This window comes from Geotrypetes seraphini, chromosome 12 (assembly GCF_902459505.1).
Source record: "Geotrypetes seraphini chromosome 12, aGeoSer1.1, whole genome shotgun sequence".
NCBI classification, from domain to species: Eukaryota; Metazoa; Chordata; class Amphibia; order Gymnophiona; family Dermophiidae; genus Geotrypetes; species Geotrypetes seraphini.
In genome coordinates this window covers 1,715,827-1,741,617 of record NC_047095.1, presented here as the reverse complement: position 1 = coordinate 1,741,617, position 25,791 = coordinate 1,715,827, and the positions used below count along the sequence as shown (strand labels likewise).

At 47.9% G+C, this 25,791-nt stretch overlaps 1 protein-coding gene across 3 annotated transcripts in view; it reads left to right on the top strand.

Annotated features, from left to right (window-relative positions):
• Nucleotides 1-25,791, top strand: part of TDRD5 (tudor domain containing 5) — a 120,867-nt gene that overhangs the window by 24,191 nt on the left and 70,885 nt on the right. For all 3 annotated transcript variants that reach the window (XM_033916886.1, XM_033916885.1, XM_033916888.1), the window contains exons 4-6: nt 2,429-2,880; nt 11,006-11,089; nt 16,337-16,393. In XM_033916886.1, coding sequence (XP_033772777.1) covers nt 2,429-2,880; nt 11,006-11,089; nt 16,337-16,393 — 593 coding nt within the window. The remainder of the gene's footprint in view (nt 1-2,428; nt 2,881-11,005; nt 11,090-16,336; nt 16,394-25,791) is intronic.

The following is a 25,791-nucleotide window of genomic DNA, read 5'->3' as shown; positions in this document are numbered from 1 at the left end:
TGTTTTGAGCTTTAAGCCCTTTTCTCCTGAAGCAGCATGATGATGTGAAACAAGACTCTTGTCAAGAAAGGGTTGATAGTTGGCTGTTTTTTCTCTACCACAAGCCAGGAAGTACTTTTGTTGCTGTAGCATGCTGTGTTGGAGTGACGGCTGGAAACTGCAAGAGATGTGACTTGTTGCCAGTGTGGACTGGAATCCCTTTTGTTGGGGGTAAAGTAGTAAGCATTTAACTTGCGGAACTATACTTACCAAACTATATTGGAGGAAATCTTACAAGAGTGTTTGTGCTCTGAATGGTGGAATCTACCTGGGAGAAGCAAGCTTGCCTGCAGGGTTCTATGGGTATGCACTCCAATGGGCTTCAGCTAAGTACTTGGCTTAATTGTGTGGAGTTTTGTTTATTTTTGCTTTTTGTGTGTATGTATTGTGTTTTTGTATGACCACGTTTTTCCACACTGTGCTGTGTTAAGGTGCAGAATGTAGTTTTGCTCTGCAACTGAGACCAACGCAGGTTTTTCTCAAGTTTGAGTTTTTTTACTGCTGTGGTTCTCGGTTGCAAGAGGAGTTTATGATTAACTTGTTATAGCCTATGTAGCCATGGTGGCTAAATGAGGCTTGGTGAGTGTTTGGATTACTTCACCTTGGTTTCTGAGGCTCATTTTTAGTAATATTTAAGGTTATGGCTCGTGCCTTTCTCATCACTGTGTGGGAAGTTTGTCAAGATTTAAATTGATTTTTGAAATTGTATTTGACAAATTTACCTTTTATAAAAGTTTTTTGCAAGTGGAATCTCATCAAGACATAGCCAGATTTCTGAAAGGAGCACTTTGTATCAGGCCCCTCAGAAGGCCTCCAGTCCCTTCTTGGGATCTTAAGCTAGTTTTGCAGGGTCTCAGCCAGACTCCATTCAAACCGCTGAAGGAAGCGACCTTGATGGATCTGACGCTCAAAACAGTTTTTCTAGTGGCTCAGTGAGAAGGGTTTCAGAGTTACAGGCTTTTTATTGAAACTGTTTCTTTGCACACCGTTTCATCCTTTTTGCCGAAGATTTCGGCATTCCGTGTCAATCAGGAAGTAGGATTGCTGGCTTTCCAGTCCACAGGTTCCAGGAAAAAGCAACAGATTCTGAAGAAATTGGACATTAAAAGTGCTTTTCCAATAGCTTGAACTTGGTGCCCTCAAGATATCTGTCCATCTTTTTTTCAGTGCACTGGCTTCCAACGCCATGATTGCCAGATGGATCCATAGGGCCATTTTGTCAGCATATATTGTTTGTGGGAAACAGTCCTCTATTTCTATATAGGTGCATTCAACTAGAAGCGTGACTTCATCGTGGACATAAACTTGGGACTGTCCCCCTGAGGAGATTTCTAGGGCAGTGACTTGATCCTCTCTACATACATTTTCCAAATCTTTCCAGAGTGGATGTAGTGGCAAGGGAGGACTCTGCTTTTTAGGTCCTCAGTGCTACGAGCCGGTGCGTTGGTCTCGCCCTAGACTGCTTTGTGCGTCCCACTTGTCCAGAATGACACACCTATTACATTAGAAAAAGAAATCTAAGTTCTTCTCTTGCTAATATCTTATTCTAGTAGATAGATGTGTCATTCTGGACCCCCCACCCTGTCATTTATTTCCTGCACTTACCTAGTGTCTCACTCAGAATGTTCTTATCCAAACTTGCAAGTTGGATGCCAGTCGTACCTTAAGCATATGAAGACTAGTCTATTGCTAGGATATTTTGGGGTGGTATTAGAGCTCCATTAATGTTTGTTTGGTATGATTGTTTTGTCGTTTTGATTGATCAATGGTTAACATATTAAAATTTCAGGGCAGAACAGATTTATTCTTTGAGGAGTTCCCCGTACCCCTGTTTCACATCTGTTCTAGAAAGAGTGCTTGCCTGATTTGGAACTACCTATAGGGGGCATACTCCTCTGTTAAGTAGGAGGGATTCAGAAAAAATCCAAAATGGATTCCTTCTGCAAGACTTACTGGCACTGGGATATAACCCACTTGCCAAGAATGACACACCTATCTACTAGAAAATATATTAGCAATGTAAGGACCTAAGCTAATCTCTTTTTTTATTATAGTCATTGTCTATAGTCTTTGCACAGGACCTGCTGTACATTTTAATACCAAAAATCTATCAGGTACTTGTTGCTACTATGTGTTCTGCATACCTTCTTATGGTCATAACTGCAAAGTTCACATATTAGCCTTGTGTTTTCTGTTGTGATGGCAGAAAACCTCCATAGCTTTATTTGAGAATTACTGTAGATTTTTGCCATAGCAGTTCTTGTGCTATTCTGTGGGATCTCTTCAAATGCTTTAATGCCTTGCTCACATAAAGCAAGATGCCTTGTTAATTTACTTTCTATGATTCTAATTAACTGACTTGTTTCTTTTTTTGGTAACGCTAACCTAGCCATAAATCTGATTAAAATAAATCCACCTAGACCTACAGAGATGTTGGCTTCTCCCGTGATATCGCCAGTGGAGGCTCCATCTTCTCCTGAAGATATATGTAAGCAAACGACAGCACCTGTGCAAGTGCCGCTTTCTTCAGAGAATACACACAAACAGATATTGATGACTTCATGCCCACAGACGCCCTGTCCAGAGAATGCAGAGAAGCAGATGGTGATATTTCCTGTACCGGTGCCACCCTCACCTGAGCATATAGAGAAACATGAACCAGTGTCTCCTGTGCAGGTGCAATCTGAGGATACATGGACATATACATCAATGATGTCTCCTGTAAAAGCATCTGAAGATGCAGAAACACACATGCAGATGGCACACTCGCCTGAAGATGTACAGAACCCTGTAACAGCTTCAACAGAGATAGATTTGTACTTTGATTGCAGATTAAAGAAGGTAAGTTGAAAGCCACCATTGTTTAAAGCAGGGGTGTCCAACCTGTGGCCTGAGGGCCACATGCGGCCCCGTGAAGTATTTTGTGCGGCCCCGGTCGAGGATGATGCAGTGTTTTCCTCTGCTGCCCCCGGGAGTTTACCGTCTTGCCGGCTCCCTCCTCTGTCAGCTGCAGCTTTTGTGCGTTTGTACAGCCCCAGAAACATTTTTTTTGGCCAATGCGGCCCAGGGAAGCCAAAAGGTTGGACACCCCTGGTTTAAAGTTTATATGCTTTTTACTTGATTTAGAGGGGAATTCTGCTTCAGTGCAACAAGTTAAACTAGTGATATCCACTTTCAGTCCACAAACAGTTCTGGGGTTTTTTTGGATGCCATAGTGAATGTGTGTGAGAGAAATTTACAAGTATACTGTCTCAATTTATGTATGTAACTCTCTCATGCATATTTGTTAGCGATTTCTTGAAAAGTCAATTGTGGCACTTGAGGACCAGAAATGAATACCACTGAGTTAAAACCTGGTGTGTAGTACTGTCAGAACGCTATTGTTAATAGCTGATATTTCAAGGTGTTTGTCACTACAGTAAACCCTCGATTTAACGGACTGCTTGGGGGGGGGGGTTCCATTAAATGCGATTGTCCGGAAAATCTGCATTTTAAAAGAAAACATCGTTTCTCTGGTTGTCAGGAGTTGATCATACTTTTAGAATACAAAGTTCCCCAGCCGATACACATAAGCTTATGAAGATCTTTGAATTAGCAGTTAAATCGTATCAGCATTGTGTGCAGTTGATTATATCGCAGGTAGCAATTAAACGGTTCCTGCACTGTTTTCCTATGGAGAAATCCATCATCAAAATCACCAGTGGCATGGCTGCCAAAGGGGGCCGTACCTACTGAAAACAAGATATATAGAAGACATGCAAGACCCAATACAAACCAGAACTTCTTACCCTCTACTACACTGAAGTAAATTTTCTCAATCTTTTGTCTTAAAAATATTGAAAGAATACAAGCTTAAGGCCCTGCCTCCTAATGCAATAAGGCACATTACAGTTTACCACAATCAGAGCTTTGCATATTTTTTACAAACAAAAGGAATTTAAGTGCATTTGGTCTGCACTATCTACATTATAGGGATTTTTCCTGCAAAGATGAGGTATGCTGTTTTAGCATTTTGGAATAGTTTAGGTCGGCCAACTATCCTCTTGGAAGTGCCCGATGTCGAATATTTTACTTTAGTTTGTTCACAAGGTATGAAGGGGTTTTATTAGCAGGAACTCTCTAGCTTTTGTTCCTAAAAACTGAAAATAGGTCTGATTTTCAGGATATCCACATTAAATATTTGCATATATTTTTCTCTAAGGACTGAGGTCAAACTCTGAATACATCCCCCTGCACTCAATCTGTTTCAGAGAGATATTCTTAAATGTTGTTTATATATCTTATTATTCTAATGCTTAGACAATCTTTCCAGTTTTTCCATTTTCTTTTGTCTAAAGTTTCTATGCTACATTTTTTTATTTCTAAACTTTTTATTACAGATAGAAATATCTGATACAACATGAAGCAAACTGTACATATATCTGAGAGGCATAAGAACAGCCATATCACTTATAAAAAGAGTTCAATTAAAACATTTTTATAAAGTATAACCTTTGAACCCCCCCTAAAGTGTTATCCTGCAAACAATACAAGACACACTTCTAAAATTCTACCTAACAGTGGCTCAAATGAATAATTACCCCATCGGGATAGCATTTCATAAACATGCCATAAACCAGCAAGACTTGAAAAACCAAATTTAAATTGTTATATTATCATTTACCAAATTTAAAGTGAAAGGCATTGATTTAGAGCCCTCAAGATTGTTCGACTTGGAATCTCATAAGAACATAAGAAATGCCTTCACCGAATCAGACCCTTGGTCCATCTAGTCCGGTGACCCGCACACGCGGAGGCTCAACTAGGTGCTTGCTAATGAAGTCCTAGGTGGTCCCAGATGAGACCTTGTTTACCTATATCCCTCAATGTGATTAGCAAGGAGGTGTGCATCCAACTTGCTCTTGAATCCTATAGTGGAGGTCTCCATCACAATCTCCTCCGGGAGAGCGTTCCAAGCGTCCACCACTCGCTGTGTGAAACAGAACTTCCTAACATTTGTCCTGGGCCTGTCGCCTCTCAACTTCAGTCCATGACCCCTCGTCTGAGTCACATTTGACAACGTGAATAACGCTGCATCTTGCTGGATTTTGTCAAATCCCTTTAGTATTTTAAAAGTCTCTATCATATCTCCACGCATTCTTCTCTTCTGTAGGGTGAACAAGTTCAGTTTTTTGAGGCGTTCTTTGTAGCTCAAATTTCCCATAACTTTTACTAGCTTTGTGGCTCGCCTCTGCACCCTCTCCAGCAGGGTTATATCTTTCTTTAGGTAGGGAGACCAGTGTTGGATACAATACTCCAGTTGTGGCCTAACCATTGCTCTGTAAAGCGGCATTATGACGTTAGCCGATCTACTTGTGATTCCCTTCTTAATCATGCCCAACATCCTGTTCGCTTTCTTTGCAGCCGCCGCACATTGTGCCGATGGCTTCAGAGTCCGGTCTATCAACACTCCCAGGTCTCTTTCTTGTTCGCTCTTGCTCAGTGTTACACCTAACATTTTATATTCATGTTCCTTGTTTTTCGTGCCTAGATGCATCACTTTGCATTTTTCTATATTGAACTTCATCTGCCACGTTTCCGCCCATTTCTCTAGCAGGTTCAAATCTCTCTGGAGTTCTTCACTATCCATCTGTGAACCAACTGACTGACATAGTTTCGTGTCATCTGCGAACTTGATTATATTACTCGTTGTTTCGTCTCCCAAGTCATTTATGAATATATTGAATAAGATTGGCCCAAGGACCGAGCCCTGGAGCACACCGCTTGTCACCTTTTCCCAGTCCGAAAACCTCCCATTTATGCTAACCCTCTGCATTCTGCTCTCCAGCCAATTGGTTATCCATCTTAGTATATCCCCTTCAATTCCATGGCTTTGTAGTTTCTTCAGAAGCCTAGCGTGTGGAACCTTGTCAAGCGCCTTCTGGAAGTCCAAGTATATTATATCCACCGGGTCACCTCTATCGATTTGTTTGTTCACCTTCTCAAAAAATTGTAGTAAATTTGTCAGACATGACTTCTCCTTCCTGAAGCCATGTTGACTATCTCTCATCAGGTCATGATTTTCCAGGTGCTGCACTATGCTGTCTTTGATTAGCGTTTCAACCATCTTCCCAGGAACCTACGTAAAGACTCACAGGTCTATAATTGCCTGGTTCTCCTCTCGATCCTTTTTTGTAGATTGGAATGACATTCGCTATTTTCCAATCCTCTGGTATTTGCCCGGTTCTGATTGACAAATTTGCTAAGGATTGTAAGAGCTCTCCGATTTCTATCTTAAGTTCCTTTAGCACTCTCGGGTGAATTCCGTCTGGTCCAGGGGACTTGTCACTTTTTAGTCTTTCGATCTGATAGTATATCATATCCAGGTTCACACTCAGGCCCTGATTCTCCAAAAGTGCGTCCCGATTTTAGGCAGCTGTAGACGTCCTACAGCTGTCTAATCAGTCAATCGGGATGCACGTTTTTAAAAAAAAAATGCTCCCCAGGCAGGCCACCCGGGAGAGGCGTCCTATACTAAACGCCGATTCTGTAACCGGCGTCTTTAGAGAATCGGGTTAAATTAGACGCGGCCGCTATACTTATGGCAGCAAGGGATCTCCCTGCTGCAATATGTATAGCGGCCGCGGTTGTTGCGGCTGCCTGTCCCATCACCGACAGGAGAATGCCTAACTCCTCCTGTCGGAACCCCGAGCCCCCTCCCCCCCAAACTCGTAATCTCCGACAGGAGGATGCCCAACTCCTCCTGTCGGAACCCCGGAACCCCCTCCCCCCCAACTCGTAATCGCCGACAGGAGGATGCCCAACTCCTCCTGTCGGAACCCCCTCCCCCCCCCCAAACTCGTAATCGCCGACAGGAGGATGCCCAACTCCTCCTGTCGGAACCCCGGAACCCCCTCCCCCCCCCAAACTCGGAATCGCCGACAGGAGGATGCCCAACTCCTCCTGTCGGAACCCCGGAACCCCCTCCCCCCAAACTCGGAATCGCCGACAGGAGGATGCCCAACTCCTCCTGCCGGAAAGCCCAACGACCCCCCGCCCCAACCAATCTCCTTCCCCCAACTAACCTTTCAATGTTGGTCAGCTGGACGGGTCTTGCTGCCGTCCAGCCGACGGGTCTGCCTCGTGGAAATGAGACGGCACGCCCCTTCCCGGCCCATCCCCACTAAATCTAAGGCCTGATTGGCCCAGACTAGGCACCTTGGCCAATCAGGCCTTAGGATTAGTGGGGATGGGCGGACCCGCTATGCCTAAGGCCTGATTGGTCCAGGCTTCTACAGCCTGGGCCAATCAGGCCTTAGATTTAGCGGGGATGGGCCGGGAAGGGGCGTGCCGTCTCATTTCCACGAGGCAGACCCGTCGGCTGGACGGCAGCAAGACCCGTCCAGCTGACCAACATTGAAAGGTTAGTTGGGGGAGGGAGATTAGTTGGGGCGGGGGGTCGTTGGGCTTTCCGGCAGGAGGAGTTGGGCATCCTCCTGTCGGCGATTACGAGTTTGGGGGGGAGGGGGTTCCGGGGTTCCGACAGGAGGAGTTGGGCATCCTCCTGTTGGCGATTACGAGTTTGGGGTGGAGGGGGTTCCGGGGTTCCAACAGGAGGAGTTGGGCATCCTCCTGTCGGTGATGGGACAGGCGGCCGCGGCCGCTATACTTTATTGCAGCAGGGAGATCCCTTGCCGCGATCAGTATAGCGGCCGCGTCTACTTACAATGTAGACCAGCATTTTGCTGGCCTACATTTTAAGCGTCTCTTCCTCTACTAGGGAGACGCGTAGGGCCGCCTAAGTTCGCCTAAGGGCCTGTAGGCGAGCTTAGGCATCTTGCGGGTCTCCCTAGGCTCCCGGAGGCGCTTTCAGGCCTGCCTGGGGAACATTTTTTTTAAAAAAAACGTGCATCCCGATTGGCTGATTAGACAGCTGTAGGACGTCTACAGCTGCCTAAAATCGGGACGCACTTTTGGAGAATCAGGGCCTCAATGTGGTGAGGTTATCCTTGATTTCTCCCTTGAATACTTTCCCTGGTTCGGGCATTGATGTAGTGTCTTCCCTGGTAAAGATCGACGCGAAGAATGAATTTAGCCTATCGGCAATCTCTTTGTCTTCCTTGATGTACCCTTTTATTCCCTGATCATAGAGAGGGCCCACTGCCTCCTTTGCCAGTTTTTTCCCTTTTATATATCTGAAAAAGGGCTTGAAGTTTTTGTCTTCTTGCGCTATCTTTTCCTCATAGACCTTTTTGGCATTTCTTACCGCCAAGTGACACTTCTTCTGGTCGGCCTTATGACTGTTCCAGGCCTCTGTTGTTCGTTCGCGTTTCCATTTTATAAAAGAGTCTGTCTTTTCCCTTACTGCATCCTTCACTTCCGGTCACTAGCTCGTCTGCCCTATGAGCCTCCTTAAGGCGTCCTTAATGGACCTCACTGTTAAAGGCAGTTTTCCTGGTGGGTATAACTTCATCCTGCAGAATTTCTGAGCTTCAGGTTCTATCTTGCAGGGATCCCTTTCTTTTGATTATGGATTCCTGCGTGTTTCCATGTACTGTTCCTTTCTTTCTGCCGAAGGTGGTCTCTAGTTCCACATCATCCAGGAGGTCTGGCTTCCTACATTTACTCCTTCGGGTTCGAGGAAGCATGAAGAGTGCTGAGGTTGCTGGATGTGCGCAGACTTTTGTTGTGGTACTTGGAAGTCACAAACAAGTTTCCGACCACGTGTTTGTATTGGTGGGTCCTGCCTGTAAGGGCAGTCTGGCTTTGAAGATCACCATTTCGAAATGGATCTATATGGCTATTTCATCTGCCTATATTGCTGCTGGAAAGGAGCCCCCTCTTTCTGTGAGTGCTCATTTTACTAGAGGCATTGCCTCCTCGTGGGCAGAGTTGTCGGCGATTTCTCTTGAGATATTCAGAGCTGCTACCTGGTCCTCCTGACATACTTTTACAAAGTTTTACAAAATCAATATGGCAGACAAGCAAGATGCTGCTTTCGGTCCCTCTGTTTTGCAGCAGGCTCATCAATCCCATCCTGACTCTACATGACTGCTCTGTTGTATCCCTCTTGTCCAGGATTAGATTGGGTTTGTACAAGAACAAACAATTAGATTCTAACCTTTGCTAATGTTCTTTCTTGTAAATCCACACTCTGTTCCTGGAGCCCACCCTGGGTGTTGCTGATTCGCCGATTATTTGCCTTGATAAGTATTGGTAAGTTGGATTTATGGTTTCTTGACCAGCCTTTCTAAGTGTACCATCTGAATGTGTTATGCACTTTGCCTTGGAGGGGGGGTCTCTAGCTGTGGCGCTCTTCTTTGTTAGTGTAGGCTGTATCTCCTTATAGCACAGTTCTGAGGTTTATACTGTTTGCTAACTGTTTCAGTTGTTATAAAATGTAATGTTATGAGCAGATTAGACTTGTTTGTCGTGGAGTTTCCTCTTACCCTTTCTTTTTGTCTCTGTCCTCTACAGATGTTACTGTCTGCTTTTGCACAAACTGGACACCAGAGGGCAGTCCTGAGATAAGAGGGGAGGGTCTGAAAAATTATGTAAATGAGGCTTCCTACAAGCAGTCTAGACAAATATAGAGCAAAATATAGACAGCAGATATAAATTCACAAAACTGACACATTTTGATCACTAAATTGAAAATAAAATTATTTTTCCTACCTTTGTTGTCTGGTGTTTTCATGAGACTCTTGATTGCATTTCCAATATTTCTTTCTTTCTGCCTCCTGCATGCTTCCTCTCCTCCAGACCCCATTCCCTTCCCCAACCAACATCTCTCTTTCTGTCTCTCCATGAGTCCAACTTTTCCTCTCTCCTCCACCTCTAGTGGCAATATGTCTCCCTCGCTCTCTCTCACTGTCCATCTGTCTTGAGAGATCCAGGCATCTCTCCCACCCCCTCTAATGCCACATCCAACATTTATCCCACTCTTATCCCCGGATCATATGCAGCATTTTTCACCACTGCCCACCATCCCCATGCCCATTTCTCCAGCACAATGCCACATTTCTTCCTTCATCACTATGTCCAACATTCTTCCCCCTTGCATCCCCTTCAATCTGCCCTCTCCACCACCATATCCAATATTTCTCCTTCTCATCTTTCTATTTCCCATGCATCTCTACCTCATTTCTCTCTCTCTATGTCCAATTTTCCTTTCTTCCTTTCCCCATGTGCACCATCTCTCACTCTCACATACATGCCCATCAATTCTCCCTTTCTATTCCCTTCCTCCTATGTCCCAAGTTAGTGCCCCCATGTTCATGCCCCATCCACAGAAGCAGCAGGTGCCACCGGGGATCCCTGTCTGCCTCCCTCTGAAGTCACCGCCACCAGAGATACCTCCCAGGGGCACTGCCTGCCTGCTGCACCACCCCTGAAGCCAAGCCAGAGCCGACACGCTCCATCTCCCACCCCAGCAGCAACTCCGCACAGGGAAGGGCCACGACGGCGCGTGCTGCAACTCACACGCTGCATGCAACTAGCTCATAAGCCTTCCCCCCAACATCATTTCTGATGTCAGAGAGAAGGTTCTGGGCCAGCCAGGCAGCGATTGCCTGGCCCGGAACCCTCTCTCCGACGTCAGAATTGATGTCAGGGGGAAGGCTTGTGGGCCGGCAGCGTGCGAGTCGCTGCACTTGCCGTGGCCCGTCCCTGCGCAAAGTTGCTACTGGGGAGGTGGAGCATGTTGGCTGCGAGGTGGGCAAGCAGGGAAGGATCCCTGCCAGTGGTGGCTTCAGTGGGGGGCAGGCAGAGAGGGATCCCTGGTGGCGGCAGGCCACGTACCCCCAAGGGTATGCATTCTGCGTGTTGAGAAACACTGGTCTATATAATGGTTTGGTATTCTTATCTCTTGTTGCTGTTCACCACTATGCATATTTCTTGTTGTGATGTAAATGATTAGACTTTTATATACCTTATTTTAGAAATATTTGCTGGTGTGTGTTTGCTTTATGAATATTTTGTTTTATAGGTGGAGGAGGAAATGTATTTGAAGTTGGCACTAAAGGGACCTGGAGGCATCGTTGATCCTGAATTGAAGGAGAAGATTCGATTTGTAAGTGGATGAATTTAGAAACAAATCTCAGAATTACTGACGTTTTTCTGTTATAGTGTAGCTCATCCCAGTGTGAATTATATTTAGATGTGATTTTAAGTTTTAACTTATAAACATTGATAAAACACTGCCAACGTGAAAAAGTAAATAGGAGTTTCTAGAATAAACACTGGAAAGCTACCACTTGCTTTCATACCCTCTCACTCTTCTCTGGCTTGTCTTGCATCTTCAGCATAAATTTTTATTCTTTTTCAGTGATGACTCTTAAATGATGCAGATGTACATATTTGATTCTACCAGGAAAGATAACCCAGTAATGGTACCTGTAGCATGAAAACACAAATCGACAGATTTTTTTTGTTCCCTCTTGAACCCCTAATTATCTGGGAATAAACACCCACATTTACAATTTATAGAATCTTAACTATATTATATCTCCATTAAATGTCATGAGAGGAGACAGGTGAGAGAAAAAGCCCAGAATTTATGGAATCATCTTTCCAATGCAATAGGTGAGACATTCTAGAGTAGACAGTAGGGTTATTTCCCTTTAGCCGCATGGTTGCAGAAGGAATCCACTCTGGATTTTTCACTCTGCCTCTATAGTACTTCACTGAGCTGTTTAGCTCCCTCTACGGTTTTTTCCTTCTGCATGCATGGATGCAGTTGTGTGTGTTCTGCTCTCTCCATTTTATTGTTTTAATTCAATGCAATTTCATCCCCTTTTTGGGTAAATTAGTGCTTCTTGTACAATCCCACTTTATTCTGGAACCAGTAGGTTATTTCCCTCCACCCACCAGGATCTATAGGAAGCCTCAAAACTTTAAAGGCTTTTACCCCCACTCCCTCATACCTCATCATTGAGCATGCTCCTCTGCTCAATAGTCTTTCTTCCTACAAGCCAGGCTGTAGGAGTTTACTTTCATGATATTTCAGTATTTTTCATTCGCAGTTTTCACCCTCGTGCTCTGGAGGTTCCCTGCAGGAAAATCCTTGACTGCAGGAAATCGCAGACCATTGGAGAACATCTGCTTCTGGGGGGGTTCCCTGCTTGGCAGTAAACCCCCTGAACAGTCTGCACATCAGATTGGGGCTCAGGGACCGTTCCCTTGGGAGCTTGCAGCCTAGGTTCGTCTGCTAATGGGTGGAGCACAGGCTGAGTGTTTCTGTGGTGGGTGTGACTGGGATTGGAGCCAAACTGCGATCTTCTATCAGGCATTTGCGTGACATGTTCATAGATGGCACAGGTCTCCAGCCGTGGTGGTCAGGCTAGTGAGGCAGTCAGAAGACTTGAAATCCAGTTTCCAAGTTCCCTGAGGCACAGGATCTCCTTGTGAGCTGTTTCAGCTCTGCCTGCAGTTTCTCTCAGCACATGGCACAGTGAGTAAGGGGCTGACAGCCTAAATCAGCAATTTGGCGGGTGTTTAAAAGGGGATTTTGGGTGATTTCTCTGCATGCCGTACCCCTTCCCACCTCTAAAATCCTGAAATTGCCGTTTTTTGTGAGTTCCTGTAATTTTCCCAGACTATTTTTGATTAAAATAAGTACCCGCAACGGCCATCTTGGATTTTTCCCGATTTGAATTTAAAGTTACTTTTCATACTTCCCAGCTTCGTTTTTGCAAGAAAACCTCATAGATGGTCTCCCCCAGGGCAGGATTGGATGGATTAATGCCTCATTTGCGGTGGATGGCTGTCGGATGCGCAGCCATGTTTCATGTGTGCTGAGGGTGGCAAGATTTGCCTGGATGCAGTGTCTTCGACCTCCAGGGAGAATCTTCAAGTGCCTTCTGCCCTGACGCCTATGAAAATGGCATCAGTAGGCCCTGGGGAGTGTACTGGCGATGTTTTGGCAAAACGCAAGTGTGGCTCCGGTGAAAACCTCATAAATCTTCTTCCAAGCATTCCAAATCTGAGGCGCAGAAGTCGGCTCCCACCGTGGAGGATGGGTTTCCCTCAGAATTTGTGAATATGGCATACTTAGTTTCCCTTCCACCGACCTCTGTGCTGGTCACTGGGAAACCCTCCCTCCCCTCTGCACTGAGGGACCAGGGTCTTCTTGCTTTCCTGCAGGGGTACCGGGGAATAAGATGGCTGTGCCCACAGTCCATTCCTCTGTTTTCGTAGAGCAGCTCTGTTGTGGCCACGGATGTGGCAAATCTGGCAGATCTCCAGGATCCAGATTTGTGCGGAGCCTGTGATTTGGGGGAGGACCCCACTGTGGGCAGAGGAGCAGGTAGTGCAGACACTACAGTATCTGTGCTGGATAATCAATTTTCGGAAGAGCTACCTAGTGCCAACTCAATCCTGGAATACCTGAGAGTAGAGAATGACAGTGACTGTTACCTGCGGCTAACCTGCCGGAATGGAGGAAAAATTAACTGATTGTTGCGGGTATGGGGATAAGATCATTTACTGCCCCATGGAGTGGTGCGGGTATGGGGATAAGATCATTCACTGCCCCATGGAGTGGTGAGTGACCTTGTCCCTGCAGTAAAGGATCTGCCGCGAGTTGCCTTCCTTCCCACCCCTCCAGGTCAGCAGCACCCTTCGCAATCATGATCGCAGGTACAGCAGCCACCCCCTTCGTGAGTCCAGCAGCCACCCTCCCTCCTTATCATGGGTCGAACAGTCTCCCCCACTCTCACACTCAATGCATTTGCCGCCAGTGATTCTGTTTATAAACAAGCCCCCCCTCTGCCGAAGCCAACCCAGAAGGCTTCCCTCTGATGTCAGAACGAACGTTGGAGGGAAGCCTTCTGGGTCAGCCGGGTCAACAGTCCTCCTTCCAGCTGAGCTACACTTTCCTGCCTTCAGGGACACGTGCTGCGGCTCTTGCACGCTGCACGTGGCTGACCCAGAAGCCATCTCTACTACTACTATCCATTCAGTCGTGTCAGACCCTTGGATACTCTGTAGGCCAGTCCTCACCATGCTGAAGAAAGACAGAAGCCTCATACTCCCAGTTCATTTAACGCTGCTCTCTCAGGGACTGATAGCCCTGGATGATCCAGAATACTTATGGCATGTCTCTTGTGTGCTTGTTGCAAGAGCATAAAGGTTATTCTGAGATAGTTATTGCAACCCTTCATCGGTCCAAGAAACCAGCAACGGTTTCCGCTTATGCCAAGGCTTGGAAGAGCTTCCAAGGCTGGTGTAACTGTAGGAAAGTGAAACCCTCTGTGATGTTGATTGCCACAGTCCTGGATTTTCTCCAGGATGGCCTCAAGAAGGGCTTAGCAGTTGGGTCACTCAAGGTACAGATCACAGGTCTTTTGCACTTTCGAGCGCAGGTGGATAAGGTCCCCTTATCCTCTCACCCAGATGTGTCCAGATTTTTGAATGGAGCATTGCGTCTACTTCCACCAATGAGGCAGCCTTTTCCAACATAGAAACATGATGATGGCAGATAAATGTCAAATGGCCCATCTAGTCTGCCCATCCGCAGTAATCATTATCTCTTTCTCTCTCCAAGAGATCCCACATGCCTATCCCAGGCCCTCTTGAATTCAGACACAGTCTCTGTCTTCACCACCTCTTCTTTAACTTGGTTCTGAAGGCTCTCTGTCGGGCACTGTACAAGTCCTTAATAGGTCTTTTTGGTGGCTATCAGCTCAGAAAGAAGGGATTCAGAGCTTCAAGCTTTGACCTGTGGAGATCAATTTCTCTAGTTTTCAGAGGCCAGAGTCTCAATGCACATGGTTCCTTCCTATTGCTGAAAGTAGTTTTGGCCTTCCAGGTTAATCAAGAGGTCCAGTTGCCTGCGTTCAGTCCAACAGGTTCCAGAAAAGAAGATAAGATTTTGCAGTTTCTAGATTTAAGAAGAGCTCTTCTCAGATACCTCGAAGTGACCAATGAGTTTTGACTGTTCGATCATTTGTTCGTCTTAACGAATCTGAGCCAGTGTAGAAGGCCGGCTTCCAAGGCTTCCGTTTCAAGATGGATTTGCATGGCAATATCTTCCGCATACATTGGGAGTGAAAAACAATCCCCTATCTCAGTGAAAGCACACTCCACTAGGAGAGTGGCAGCTTCCTGGGCAGAGTCCTGGGTTGTGCCACCTGAGGAGATTCATAGGGTGGCGACATGGTACACCCTCCATACTTTCACAAGGTTTTACAGAGTTGATGTTGCGGCTCATCTGTCCTGCTCCAGACGCTAGGGACTGCTTAGGTATGTCCCATTAGTTCAGGATCTCTGCTCCCGTTGCATTGGAAAGAAAGGTTCTTACCTCGATAATCATCTTTCCTTTAAATGGGAGCAGAGATCCTGAAGATGTTATTGTTGCCTGCTTCCTGTTTTTGAAAAGTACTGTGATAGACTGCACTGTCTGTCTCAGACAAGTGTGTAATAACAGCTGCTTGAATTCCCCTTTCAAGCAGGGTCACAGAATGCTGAGGCTTTTATATCTAAGAGCCTATCCAGAGTTGGTATGAAACTCCTTAACATTTAGTGCAGGTTGCACTCAAGTAGTTGGCTAATGTTGTTCAACCTTGTTTTGCATTTAAATGTTTATTTTATCATATGGTTTATGCATATTACTTGAAGAACAGAGTTATAATTATTATGTGGGGAGTTTTTCTGTGCCCCTCCTTTCTATGTGTTCATTTATTTGTTAGTTACCTCCATTGCTTTGGGGCAAACTGAGGGGCTACAGCACAGCCCTCTGGGAGGAGAGGTGGAGCCATGCAAGAAGATGATTGGCAGCTTCTGCAAGGAAACTCGCAGTTAGTTCAAGATCTCTGCTCCCATGTAAAGGAAAAAAGATTATTGAGATAAGAACCTAATCTTTCTTTGTATGTGTTCACCTCATATTCCTTTGTAAGAGTTTTATTAACAATGGATAATGGAAAGATTCTTAGGATTCTTTTGAAGTTCTCACCAGAGATAATCATGATAGCATTGTATTCAGAGATGCTCCTTTATTATTTTGCCTAGCACTTATCATCGTAATCTTTCTCCTCCATTTAGGCTTCTAGTTAAGTCAAAATCACTTTTATGGGCTACAGAATATGAACCTTTCTCCTATTCTTCCCTCCAAAAACTCAAACCATATCCTAAACTGTAGACACCAGGGTGTCTGCATTGAATAGTGACTATGAATGCTAGCTTTGCAGCATGTTTAGCCAGTCAGAGGAACAGAAACCTAGTCTGCATGTTGCCACAGCACTTGTGACTGGGCCAGCCCAGTGTTACTGTTTTTGATCAAAGATAACCTTCATATAATTTGTGATCTTGATTCATACAGGTTGCAGCTCAGTATCCTGAGGGTTTGCCTGTTCATAGATTGCCTGCAGAATTCAAGGTAAATTTTATCTCATCTCGATAGATATTGATGAAAGAACCTTCAGCATAATCATTTTTGTACGTCTACTAGGTTTTTACTGCAGTGTTTCCCAGGATCCTATTTATAGACTTCCATTCAGTTATAAAACTGTGTGAAAATGAGGGCTTTGGATGTTAACAATCTATTAATTCTCTTATGCAAAAAGTCAGAAAAAATACTGAGGGGCTGATACAGAAAGCCTTGTAAAGCTGGCTCAGTGCACAGCTCTTCCACAAAAGTAGCGTTTCAAAAATACCATGCATGTTGTAAGCAATAAGCATGCAAATTACCATTGCATTAAAATTGTGACAATAATAGGTAGCTCATTGGTAGTTGTCGCCTTTCTTGTCTGTGCCTGACCAGGAAGGGTAACAAAAAAAAAATAAATAAGGATGGCGGAAGTGGAGCTGTCCGATTCAGTAAAAAAAATTTTTTATTCAATTCAATTTTGCCAATTGAATTGATTTTTCGACTCGATTCGATTCACTTTCTATGATATAGCTTTAAAATTAGCTGGTGAGTTTATTTTGCAGAACCAAGACAAAAAAGAAGATCCAAAGAAATCTGCAGTAAAGATGCGATAAACCAAGGACAAAGAAAGAAACTGCAGACAGGTGTACAAGATACAGGCAAAGTGTGCCTATCTAGCTTCTTTCAGCATTGCTTCCCTCAGTAAACCAATCTATCCCCTTTCAGCATTTCCCCTCTGTATCCCTATTGCCTCTTCTCTGTGCCACTGTTTGTCTCCATTTTCATCTTATCCTCCTCTTTCCTTGTTTCTGCATCCTGTAGCCTGCATCTTTTCACTCTCCCTCCAACCTAGTACGACAACTTTCCCTCTTCTCTCTCCCCTCCCTGTGCTATGGCATCTTTCCCTCCTCTCCATCGCCCTCATTCCCCAGTGCTCCCCAGGGAGCCCTGCATCTGCCATTCTCCCTTCCACCCACTTCCCCCTCTCTTTCCTTGTCTCCACACCTTATAGCCAACATTTTTCTACCTGCTTTCCCCCAGCCCAGTATGACATCTCTCTCTCGATCGCTCACACTCTCTCTTTCTATCTCTCCATGGGTCCTGCATCTGGCTCTTTCCCTTGCACCCCCTTCCCCACAGTCCTCTTCGGCAACTTGGCAGTGATTAGCATAGGCTGCCAGTATTGGAGCTTTCCCTCTGTGAGTCCCGAAGAGACCGCAGGGAAGGGGAAGGGTGTGCAGGTGCAAGGGAGAGGGCCAGATGTTGAGACAGCTGGAAGAGGAAGGAGTTCTCGGAACATGACGCCAACCCCGGAAGCATCCTATTCTAGCAGAGGGAAAACCTGAATTGGTGAGTCTGAATTTATTTTTTTCCCTAAATAAATCGATTTATTGAAAAGGTGAATCGATTCGAATCGGGCAGCACTAGGAGGAAGGGAAGGTGTACTGGGAGGTATAAGAACCCGCCCTCTTAGTACATGGGTTACTGCATTAAGAGGGAGCTGGTTGGCAGGGGAGGGAGATGATTTTAGATTTGATGTATAGCTGTTTTGTTTAAGCTTTGAATGTTATCTGGTTTTATCCCAGGACAAGAAGGCAGCATATTCTTAACGCATGGGTGACGTCACTGACGGAGCCCCGGTACGGACACTTTTAACTAGAAAGTTCTAGTTGGCCGCACCGCGCATGCGCGAGTGCCTTCCCGCCCGACGGAGGAGTGCGTGGTCCCCCGTTGAAAAACTAGTTTCTGCCTTCCCGCTCGCGTAATTTTTCGTTTTTCTTCTATTTTTTCCCTTCGGATTACTTTATTTTTTACTTTCAAAAAAAAACTCATCGACTTTGAGCAACCTCCCAAAGAATTTCTTAAGTTACCCGTCCACGATATCCTACGGGAAACTTTTTACAAAAATTGGGAGAACCCCCTCACTGTCCCCGGGGCCCCTCGCAAACTGGATAGCTTGTACCGGGTCATTCCAATCCCAGAGTTTGACAAGCCTCAATTGCCCCATGAATCTCTCCTGGTAGAGTCCACCTTGAAGAAAACTCAGGGCTCCAGTGTCTATGCCTCCACCCCTCCTGGCAGAGAGGGAAAAACTATGGATAAGTTTGGCAAGCGCCTTTTCCAGAATGCAATGCTGGCCAACAGGGCAAATAATTACACCTTTCACTTCTCCTTCTACATGAAGCATCTGATGCAACAACTCTCCTCCTTACAGAAATACATTCCTGAACGTAAGGTCCCCCTCTTCCAACAGCAAATTTCCAACCTACTCCAACTCAGGAAATTCATGGTGCGCTCCATTTATGACTCATTTGAGCTGACCTCTCGAGCATCTGCCATGGCTGTTGCCATGTGGCGTCTGGCCTGGCTGAGAGTTTCTGACCTCGACATTAACCACCAAGACCGCCTGGCCAACGCACCTTGTCTTGGTGACGAACTCTTCGGGGAGTCCCTGGACTCAACAACCCAAAAACTCTCAGCGCACGAGACCAGGTGGGATACTCTGGTAAAACCTAAAAAGAAGACTCCGCCTGCTCGCCCCTACAGACAGCAGTCCTCCTACCAGCGCAGGTTCTCGGCCAGACCTCTCAACCCGCCTCAACAGCAGCCTCGCCGTCCTCGTCACCAGCATCAAACTCAGGCTCACTCCCAGTCTCATCAACCTGCCAAGCCTCTCCCTCCGTCAAAACCATCTCAACCCTTTTGACTCTTTTCTCCAGGGCATAGCCAGTCTCCCACCATCATTGCCTCTTCCTCAGCCTATCGGAGGACGCCTCCAACTCTTCCTCAGCCGTTGGGAGGTCATCACATCAGACCAATGGGTCCTCAACATCATTCGCCACGGCTACTCTCTAAATTTTCAGACTCTTCCACCAGACAATCCTCCCATAGAGTTTGCTTTCCACTCCTCCCAATCCTCCCTCCTCCTGAGGGAGGTCCACTCCCTCCTCCTTCTCAACGCCATCGAAGAGGTACCCTCAGACCAAAGGGGTCAGGGATTCTACTCCCGCTACTTCCTGGTTCCCAAGAAGACAGGAGACCTCCGTCCCATCCTCGATCTCCGGGACCTCAACAAGTGTCTGGTCAAGGAAAAGTTCAGAATGCTCTCCCTTGCCACGCTTTACCCGCTTCTCTCTCAACACGACTGGCTATGTTCCCTAGACCTCAAAGAGGCCTACACTCACATTCCAATCAATCTGACTTCACGTCGCTACTTCCGATTTCAGATACAGCACCGTCACTATCAGTACAAAGTGCTACCCTTTGGCCTGGCATCATCGCCCAGGGTGTTCACCAAGTGCCTTATTGTGGTGGCGGCTTTTCTCAGGTCTCACAACCTCCAGGTGTTCCCCTACTTGGATGATTGGTTGGTGAAAGCACCTACGTCTCCACTTGTGCTACAGGCCACTCAGCACACCATCTCCTTCCTCCATCTCCCGGGGTTCGAGATCAACTACCCCAAGTCGCATCTGCTTCCCATACAGTGCCTTCAGTTCATTGGAGCCGTTCTCGACACCACTCTGATGAGCGCGTTTCTCCCCTCAGACCGCCAACGGACCCTGCTCCACCTCTGCCGTCAGGTGCTCCTTCGTCGCTCCATTCCAGCTCGGCAAATGATGGTCCTCCTGGGCCACATGGCCTCGACGGTCCATGTGCTTCCTCTGGCGCGACTCCACCTCAGGACACCTCAATGGACTCTGGCCAACCAATGGTCACAGACCAAGGATCCTCTTTCTCATCTCATCTCTGTGATATTGTCTCTTCAGCAATCTCTTCAATGGTGGATGAACTCCTCCAATCTTTCCAGGGGTCTACTCTTTCATCTACCTCCTCACTCCATGATTATAACAACGGATGCCTCCCCCTATGCATGGGGAGCTCACCTGGGAGATCTTCGCACCCAGGGGCTCTGGACCCCTCAGGAACGTCAACACCACATCAATTTCCTGGAACTCAGGGCCATGTTCTATGCTCTCAAGGCCTTCCAGCACCTTATCTATCCTCAGGTTCTTCTGTGCACAGACAACCAAGTCGCCATGTACTACATAAACAAGCAAGGCGGCACCGGATCTCCCCTCCTCTGTCAGGAGGCCATCCGCATCTGGGCCATGGCCCACAGTCTCTTCCTCAAGGCTGTCTGTATCCAGGGTGAACAGAACTCCCTGGCCGACACTCTCAGCCGCATCCTTCAACCTCACGAGTGGACTCTGGATCCTCCCACACTCCGCTCCATCTTTGCTCGGTGGGGCACTCCTCAGGTGGACCTCTTTGCAGCTCCTCACAACCATCAGCTGCCCCTTTTCTGTTCCAGACTCTTCTCTCCTCATCGTCTGGCCCCGGATGCATTCCTGCTCAACTGGACGGATCGGTTCCTCTATGCCTTTCCTCCACTACCTCTGATGTTGCGGACGTTATTCAAACTCCGCAGGGACAGAGCCCCAATGATTCTCATCGCCCCTTGGTGGCCTCGCCAACACTGGTTCTCCCTCCTGCTCCAGCTAAGCTCCAGAGAACCCATTCCTCTTCCTGTGTTTCCTACTCTACTTACACAGCAGCATCAGTCTCTACTGCATCCCAATCTGTCCTCGCTCCACCTGACAGCTTGGTTTCTCTCGGGCTGACCTCTCCAGAGAATCTGTCTCAGCCTGTCCGTCGCATTTTGGATGCCTCCAGGAAACCGGCCACCCTCCAATGTTACCATCTCCTCTTGGTGTCTACTACATCACCACGATCCCACCTCATTGGCGGTGGAAACTGTACTGGACTATTTGCTCTCTCTGTCCGATGCTGGCCTCAAGTCTACCTCAATCAGAGTCCACCTCAGTGCCATCACTGCGTTTCATGAGCCTATCCTCGGAAAACCTCTTACGGCTCATCCCCTGGTTTCCCGGTTCATGAGAGGCCTCTTCAATGTCAAACCACCTCTGAAGCCTCCTCCAGTCGTCTGGGACCTGAATGTGGTTTTATCAGCCCTCATGAAACCTCCGTTTGAGCCTCTTGCCACAACTTCACTCAAATTTCTTACATGGAAGGTGCTTTTCCTCATTGCCATCACCTCTGCCAGGAGGGTTAGTGAGTTGCATGCACTGGTTGCCGACCCACCTTTCACTGTTTTTCACCATGACAAGGTGGTTCTGCGTACCCATCCTAAATTCTTTCCCAAGGTGGTCTCGGAATTTCACCTCAACCAGTCCATTGTGTTGCCTGTCTTTTTCCCGAAACCCCATTCTCATCTGGGGGAACAGGCGTTGCACACTCTGGACTGTAAGCGTGCCCTTGCATACTACCTTGACCGTACCAGGGCTCACCGCTCGTCCCCTCAGCTCTTTTTGTCCTTCGACCCTAACCGTCTAGGTCGTCCTGTCTCTAAACGGACGCTTTCCAACTGGCTTGCTGCCTGCATTGCGTTCTGTTATGCTCGGGCTGGTCTCTCACTGGAAGGTGCTGTCACGGCCCACAGGGTCAGAGCTATGGCTGCTTCTGTGGCTTTCCTCCGTTCCACGCCCATCGAGGAAATCTGCAAGGCTGCCACTTGGTCCTCAGTTCACACGTTCACTACTCACTACTGTCTGGATACCTTTTCCAGACGGGATGGACACTTCGGCCAATCTGTGTTACATAATTTATTTTCCTAATGGCCAACCATCCCTCCTCCCTCTCTGTTAGCTTAGAGGTCATCCATGCGTTAAGAATATGCTGCCTGCTTGTCCTGGGATAAAGCACAGTTACTTACCGTAACAGGTGTTATCCAGGGACAGCAGGCAGATATTCTTACGTCCCACCCACCTGCCCGGGTTGGCTTCTTAGCTGGCTTATCTTAACTGGGGACCATGCACTCCTCCGTCGGGTGGGAAGGCACTCGCGCATGCGCGGTGCGGCCAACTAGAACTTTCTAGTTAAAAGTGTCCGTACCGGGGCTCCGTCGGTGATGTCACCCATGCGTTAAGAATATCTGCCTGCTGTCCCTGGATAACACCTGTAACGGTAAGTAACTGTGCTTTATGGTTTCTTGTATGGACTGCAAGTTTGATATGTTTAATGAAAGGATTTAAACAACCTATACTGCTCAGCTCATATATTGTATTCTTTGAATGACCACTGTTTAGTTCTTTCAGGTACCTACATAGGCCCATTTTGAGATGTCAAGGCATAGAAAACATTTTATTTCAAGACTCCATTCACCTGGAATAACCTGCCACTTTCAATACATAGCGTGACTTTGTTTAAAGATTTTAAAGTACAGTGGTGCCTCGCATAACGGACGCCTCGCACAGCGAACGCTGCGCACAACGAACTTTATGTCTTGATTCGTACAACGAACTTCGTTTCACACAACGAAGTCGCCCGAGCTGCATCCTTCCGCGCAGGCACTGCGCTTAACTGCCCTCTCTCCGCCTGGCTCCCTCTTGCCCCCCCCCCCGACTCCCCGACACGATCGGGGCAAGAGGGAGCCCAAGCCCTCTTGCCCCTCCGACTCCCCGACACGATCGGGGCAAGAGGGAGCCCAAGCCCTCTTGCCCCCCCGACTCCCCGACACGATCGGGGCAAGAGGGAGCTCAAGCCCTCTTGCCCCCCCCGACTCCCCGACACGATCGGGGCAAGAGGGAGCCCAAGCCCTCTTGCCCCCCCGACTCCCCGACACGATCGGGGCAAGAGGGAGCTCAAGCCCTCTTGCCCCCCGACTCCCCGACACGATCGGGGCAAGAGGGAGCCCAAGCCCTCTTGCCCCCCCGACTCCCCGACACGATCGGGGCAAGAGGGAGCTCAAGCCCTCTTGCCCCCCCCGACTCCCCGACACGATCGGGGCAAGAGGGAGCCCAAGCCCTCTTGCCCCCCCGACTCCCCGACACGATCGGGCCAGGAGGGAGCCCAAGTCCTCCTGGCCACGGCGACCCCCTAACCCCACCCTGCACTACATTACGGGCAGGAGGGATCCCAGGCCCTCCTGCCCTCGACGCAAACCCCCCTCCCCCCAACGACCGCCCCCCCCCAAGAACCTCCGACCGCCCCCCAGCCGACCCGCGACCCCCCTGGCCGACCCCCACGACACCCCCAACCCCCTTCCCCGTACCTTTCTGTAGTTGGCCGGACAGACGGGAGCCAAACCCGCCTGTCCGGCAGGCAGCCAACGACGGAATGAGGCCGGATTGGCCCATCCGTCCCAAAGCTCCGCCTACTGGTGGGGCCTAAGGCGCCTGGGCCAATCAGAATAGGCCCGGGAGCCTTAGGTCCCTCCTGGGGGCGGGGCCTGAGGCACATGGGCCCAACCCGACCATGTGCCTCAGGCCCTGCCCCCAGGAGGGACCTAAGGCTCCCGGGCCTATTCTGATTGGCCCAGGCGCCTTAGGCCCCACCAGTAGGCGGAGCTTTGGGACGGATGGGCCAATCCGGCCTCATTCCGTCGTTGGCTGCCTGCCGGACAGGCGGGTTTGGCTCCCGTCTGTCCGGCCAACTACAGAAAGGTACGGGGAAGGGGGTTGGGGGTGTCGTGGGGGTCGGCCAGGGGGGTCGCGGGTCGGCTGGGGGGGCGGTCGGAGGTTCTTGGGGGGGGCGGTCGTTGGGGGGAGGGGGGGTTTGCGTCGAGGGCAGGAGGGCCTGGGATCCCTCCTGCCCGTAATTTAGTGCAGGGTGGGGTTAGGGGGTCGCCGTGGCCAGGAGGACTTGGGCTCCCTCCTGGCCCGATCGTGTCGGGGAGTTGGGGAATCGGCGGGGCAAGAGGGCTTGGGCTCCCTCTTGCCCCGATCGTGTCGGGGAGTCGGGGGGGCAAGAGGGCTTGGGCTCCCTCTTGCCCCGATCGTGTCGGGGAGTCGGGGGGGGCAAGAGGGCTTGGGCTCCCTCTTGCCCCGATCGTGTCGGGGAGTCGGGGGGCAAGAGGGCTTGGGCTCCCTCTTGCCCCGATCGTGTCGGGGAGTCGGGGGGGCAAGAGGGCTTGAGCTCCCTCTTGCCCCGATCGTGTCGGGGGTGCCAGGGACCACACAGAGTCACCCACCGTACCACCCGATTCGGGTAAGCGCAGGTATCGGTGGGTGGCTTATTTGCGGGGGGGTGCCTTATTTTACATTTTTTTCTAAAAAGGGGGGGGCTGTCTTATTTGATGGCCCTGCCTTATCGGGGAAACACGGTAGAAAAAAAAAAAAAAATGAACAGTTAAGTCCCAGTTTTTGCCGCTGAGACTCTGCCCTCTCTCACTGTAAAATTAGACTCTACTTAGTCTGTCTTTAAATTTAAAAAATGTGTGTTGTTTTAAAAAACAATTATGTTTTTAGATGTATCTAAATAAAAATAATAACCAAAAATTTATCTTTTTTTATGTCATCTTAGCATATTTTATGCTGCAGAACGAATTATTTTTTTTTACATGTATTCTTATGGGAAAACGCGTTTCACATAACGAACGTTTCGCATAACAAACTTGCTCCTGGAACCAATTAAGTTCGTTGTGTGAGGCACCACTGTAGCTATAAAGGCTTGGCTTTTTCTGCAGGCTTTTTAGGTTACTTTAGCTGAGCACAGTTCTTTGTACAATCAGATCACATCTGCAAAACTCCTTTTCCTGCCAATTTACCCTTTGTGTGTGGTCTGCATGAAATTTGTTCTTTCACCTAAATGGAGCTCCTTTTTTTTTCTTATTTTTTAGTCTGTAAACTGCATAGATGTGTTTGTACAGTTTTAGCAGTACACTTCCCCCCTCCCCATTCGCGGTTTCGGCAATCGCGATTTCACATATTCGTGATTTTTGGGGGAGGGGGAAAAAAGAAAAAAACCCCATAGTTTAGCCTTCTCCCCGGCGTCCTGGCCTTACCTGGTGGTCTAGCGGGCTTTCGGGGCAGGAACGATCTTCCTATGCTGCTGCCTCGTATAGATCGCCAAGAGGAAATGGCTGTGGGGAGTTCCCGTTGTAGTCCCCAAGCACTGCCAGCGGAGGACCTCCTCCAAAGATGTCCAGAACTCCCCTCTACCAAGAGCAGCAGTCACTGGCAGCATCCCTGAGTCACTGAGGTGCCAGCTTCTGTGAATAAGGGACACTACTGCTGCCTGTCAAGCTTGGCAAAAGGGACCCTTGACCACCTTCAGAGGAAGTCCTCTGCTGGCATAGCTTGGGGGTCCTCATCAGCTGGAGTATTTATATTTACATTTACATTAGAGGCTCTAGCAGAGACCTGTTTACAAAGTACGTATTCTTCCCAATTAATGTTTCCAAATTAATAAAGTGTATTCGCTTATTTGTAAATGGGTCTCTACCAGAGCCTTTAATTCAGTAGCATAATTAAATGAAATAACTACTTCTGAAGTTTATGGGAACTGATGAGGTGCTTGATTTCAGTCCCTGTGCAGCTCTCTAGTTCTCACTGTATGCTTCCAGAATATCAGTTGGTAGGTATAGGAGGGAATTTTTCAGTAAGAGC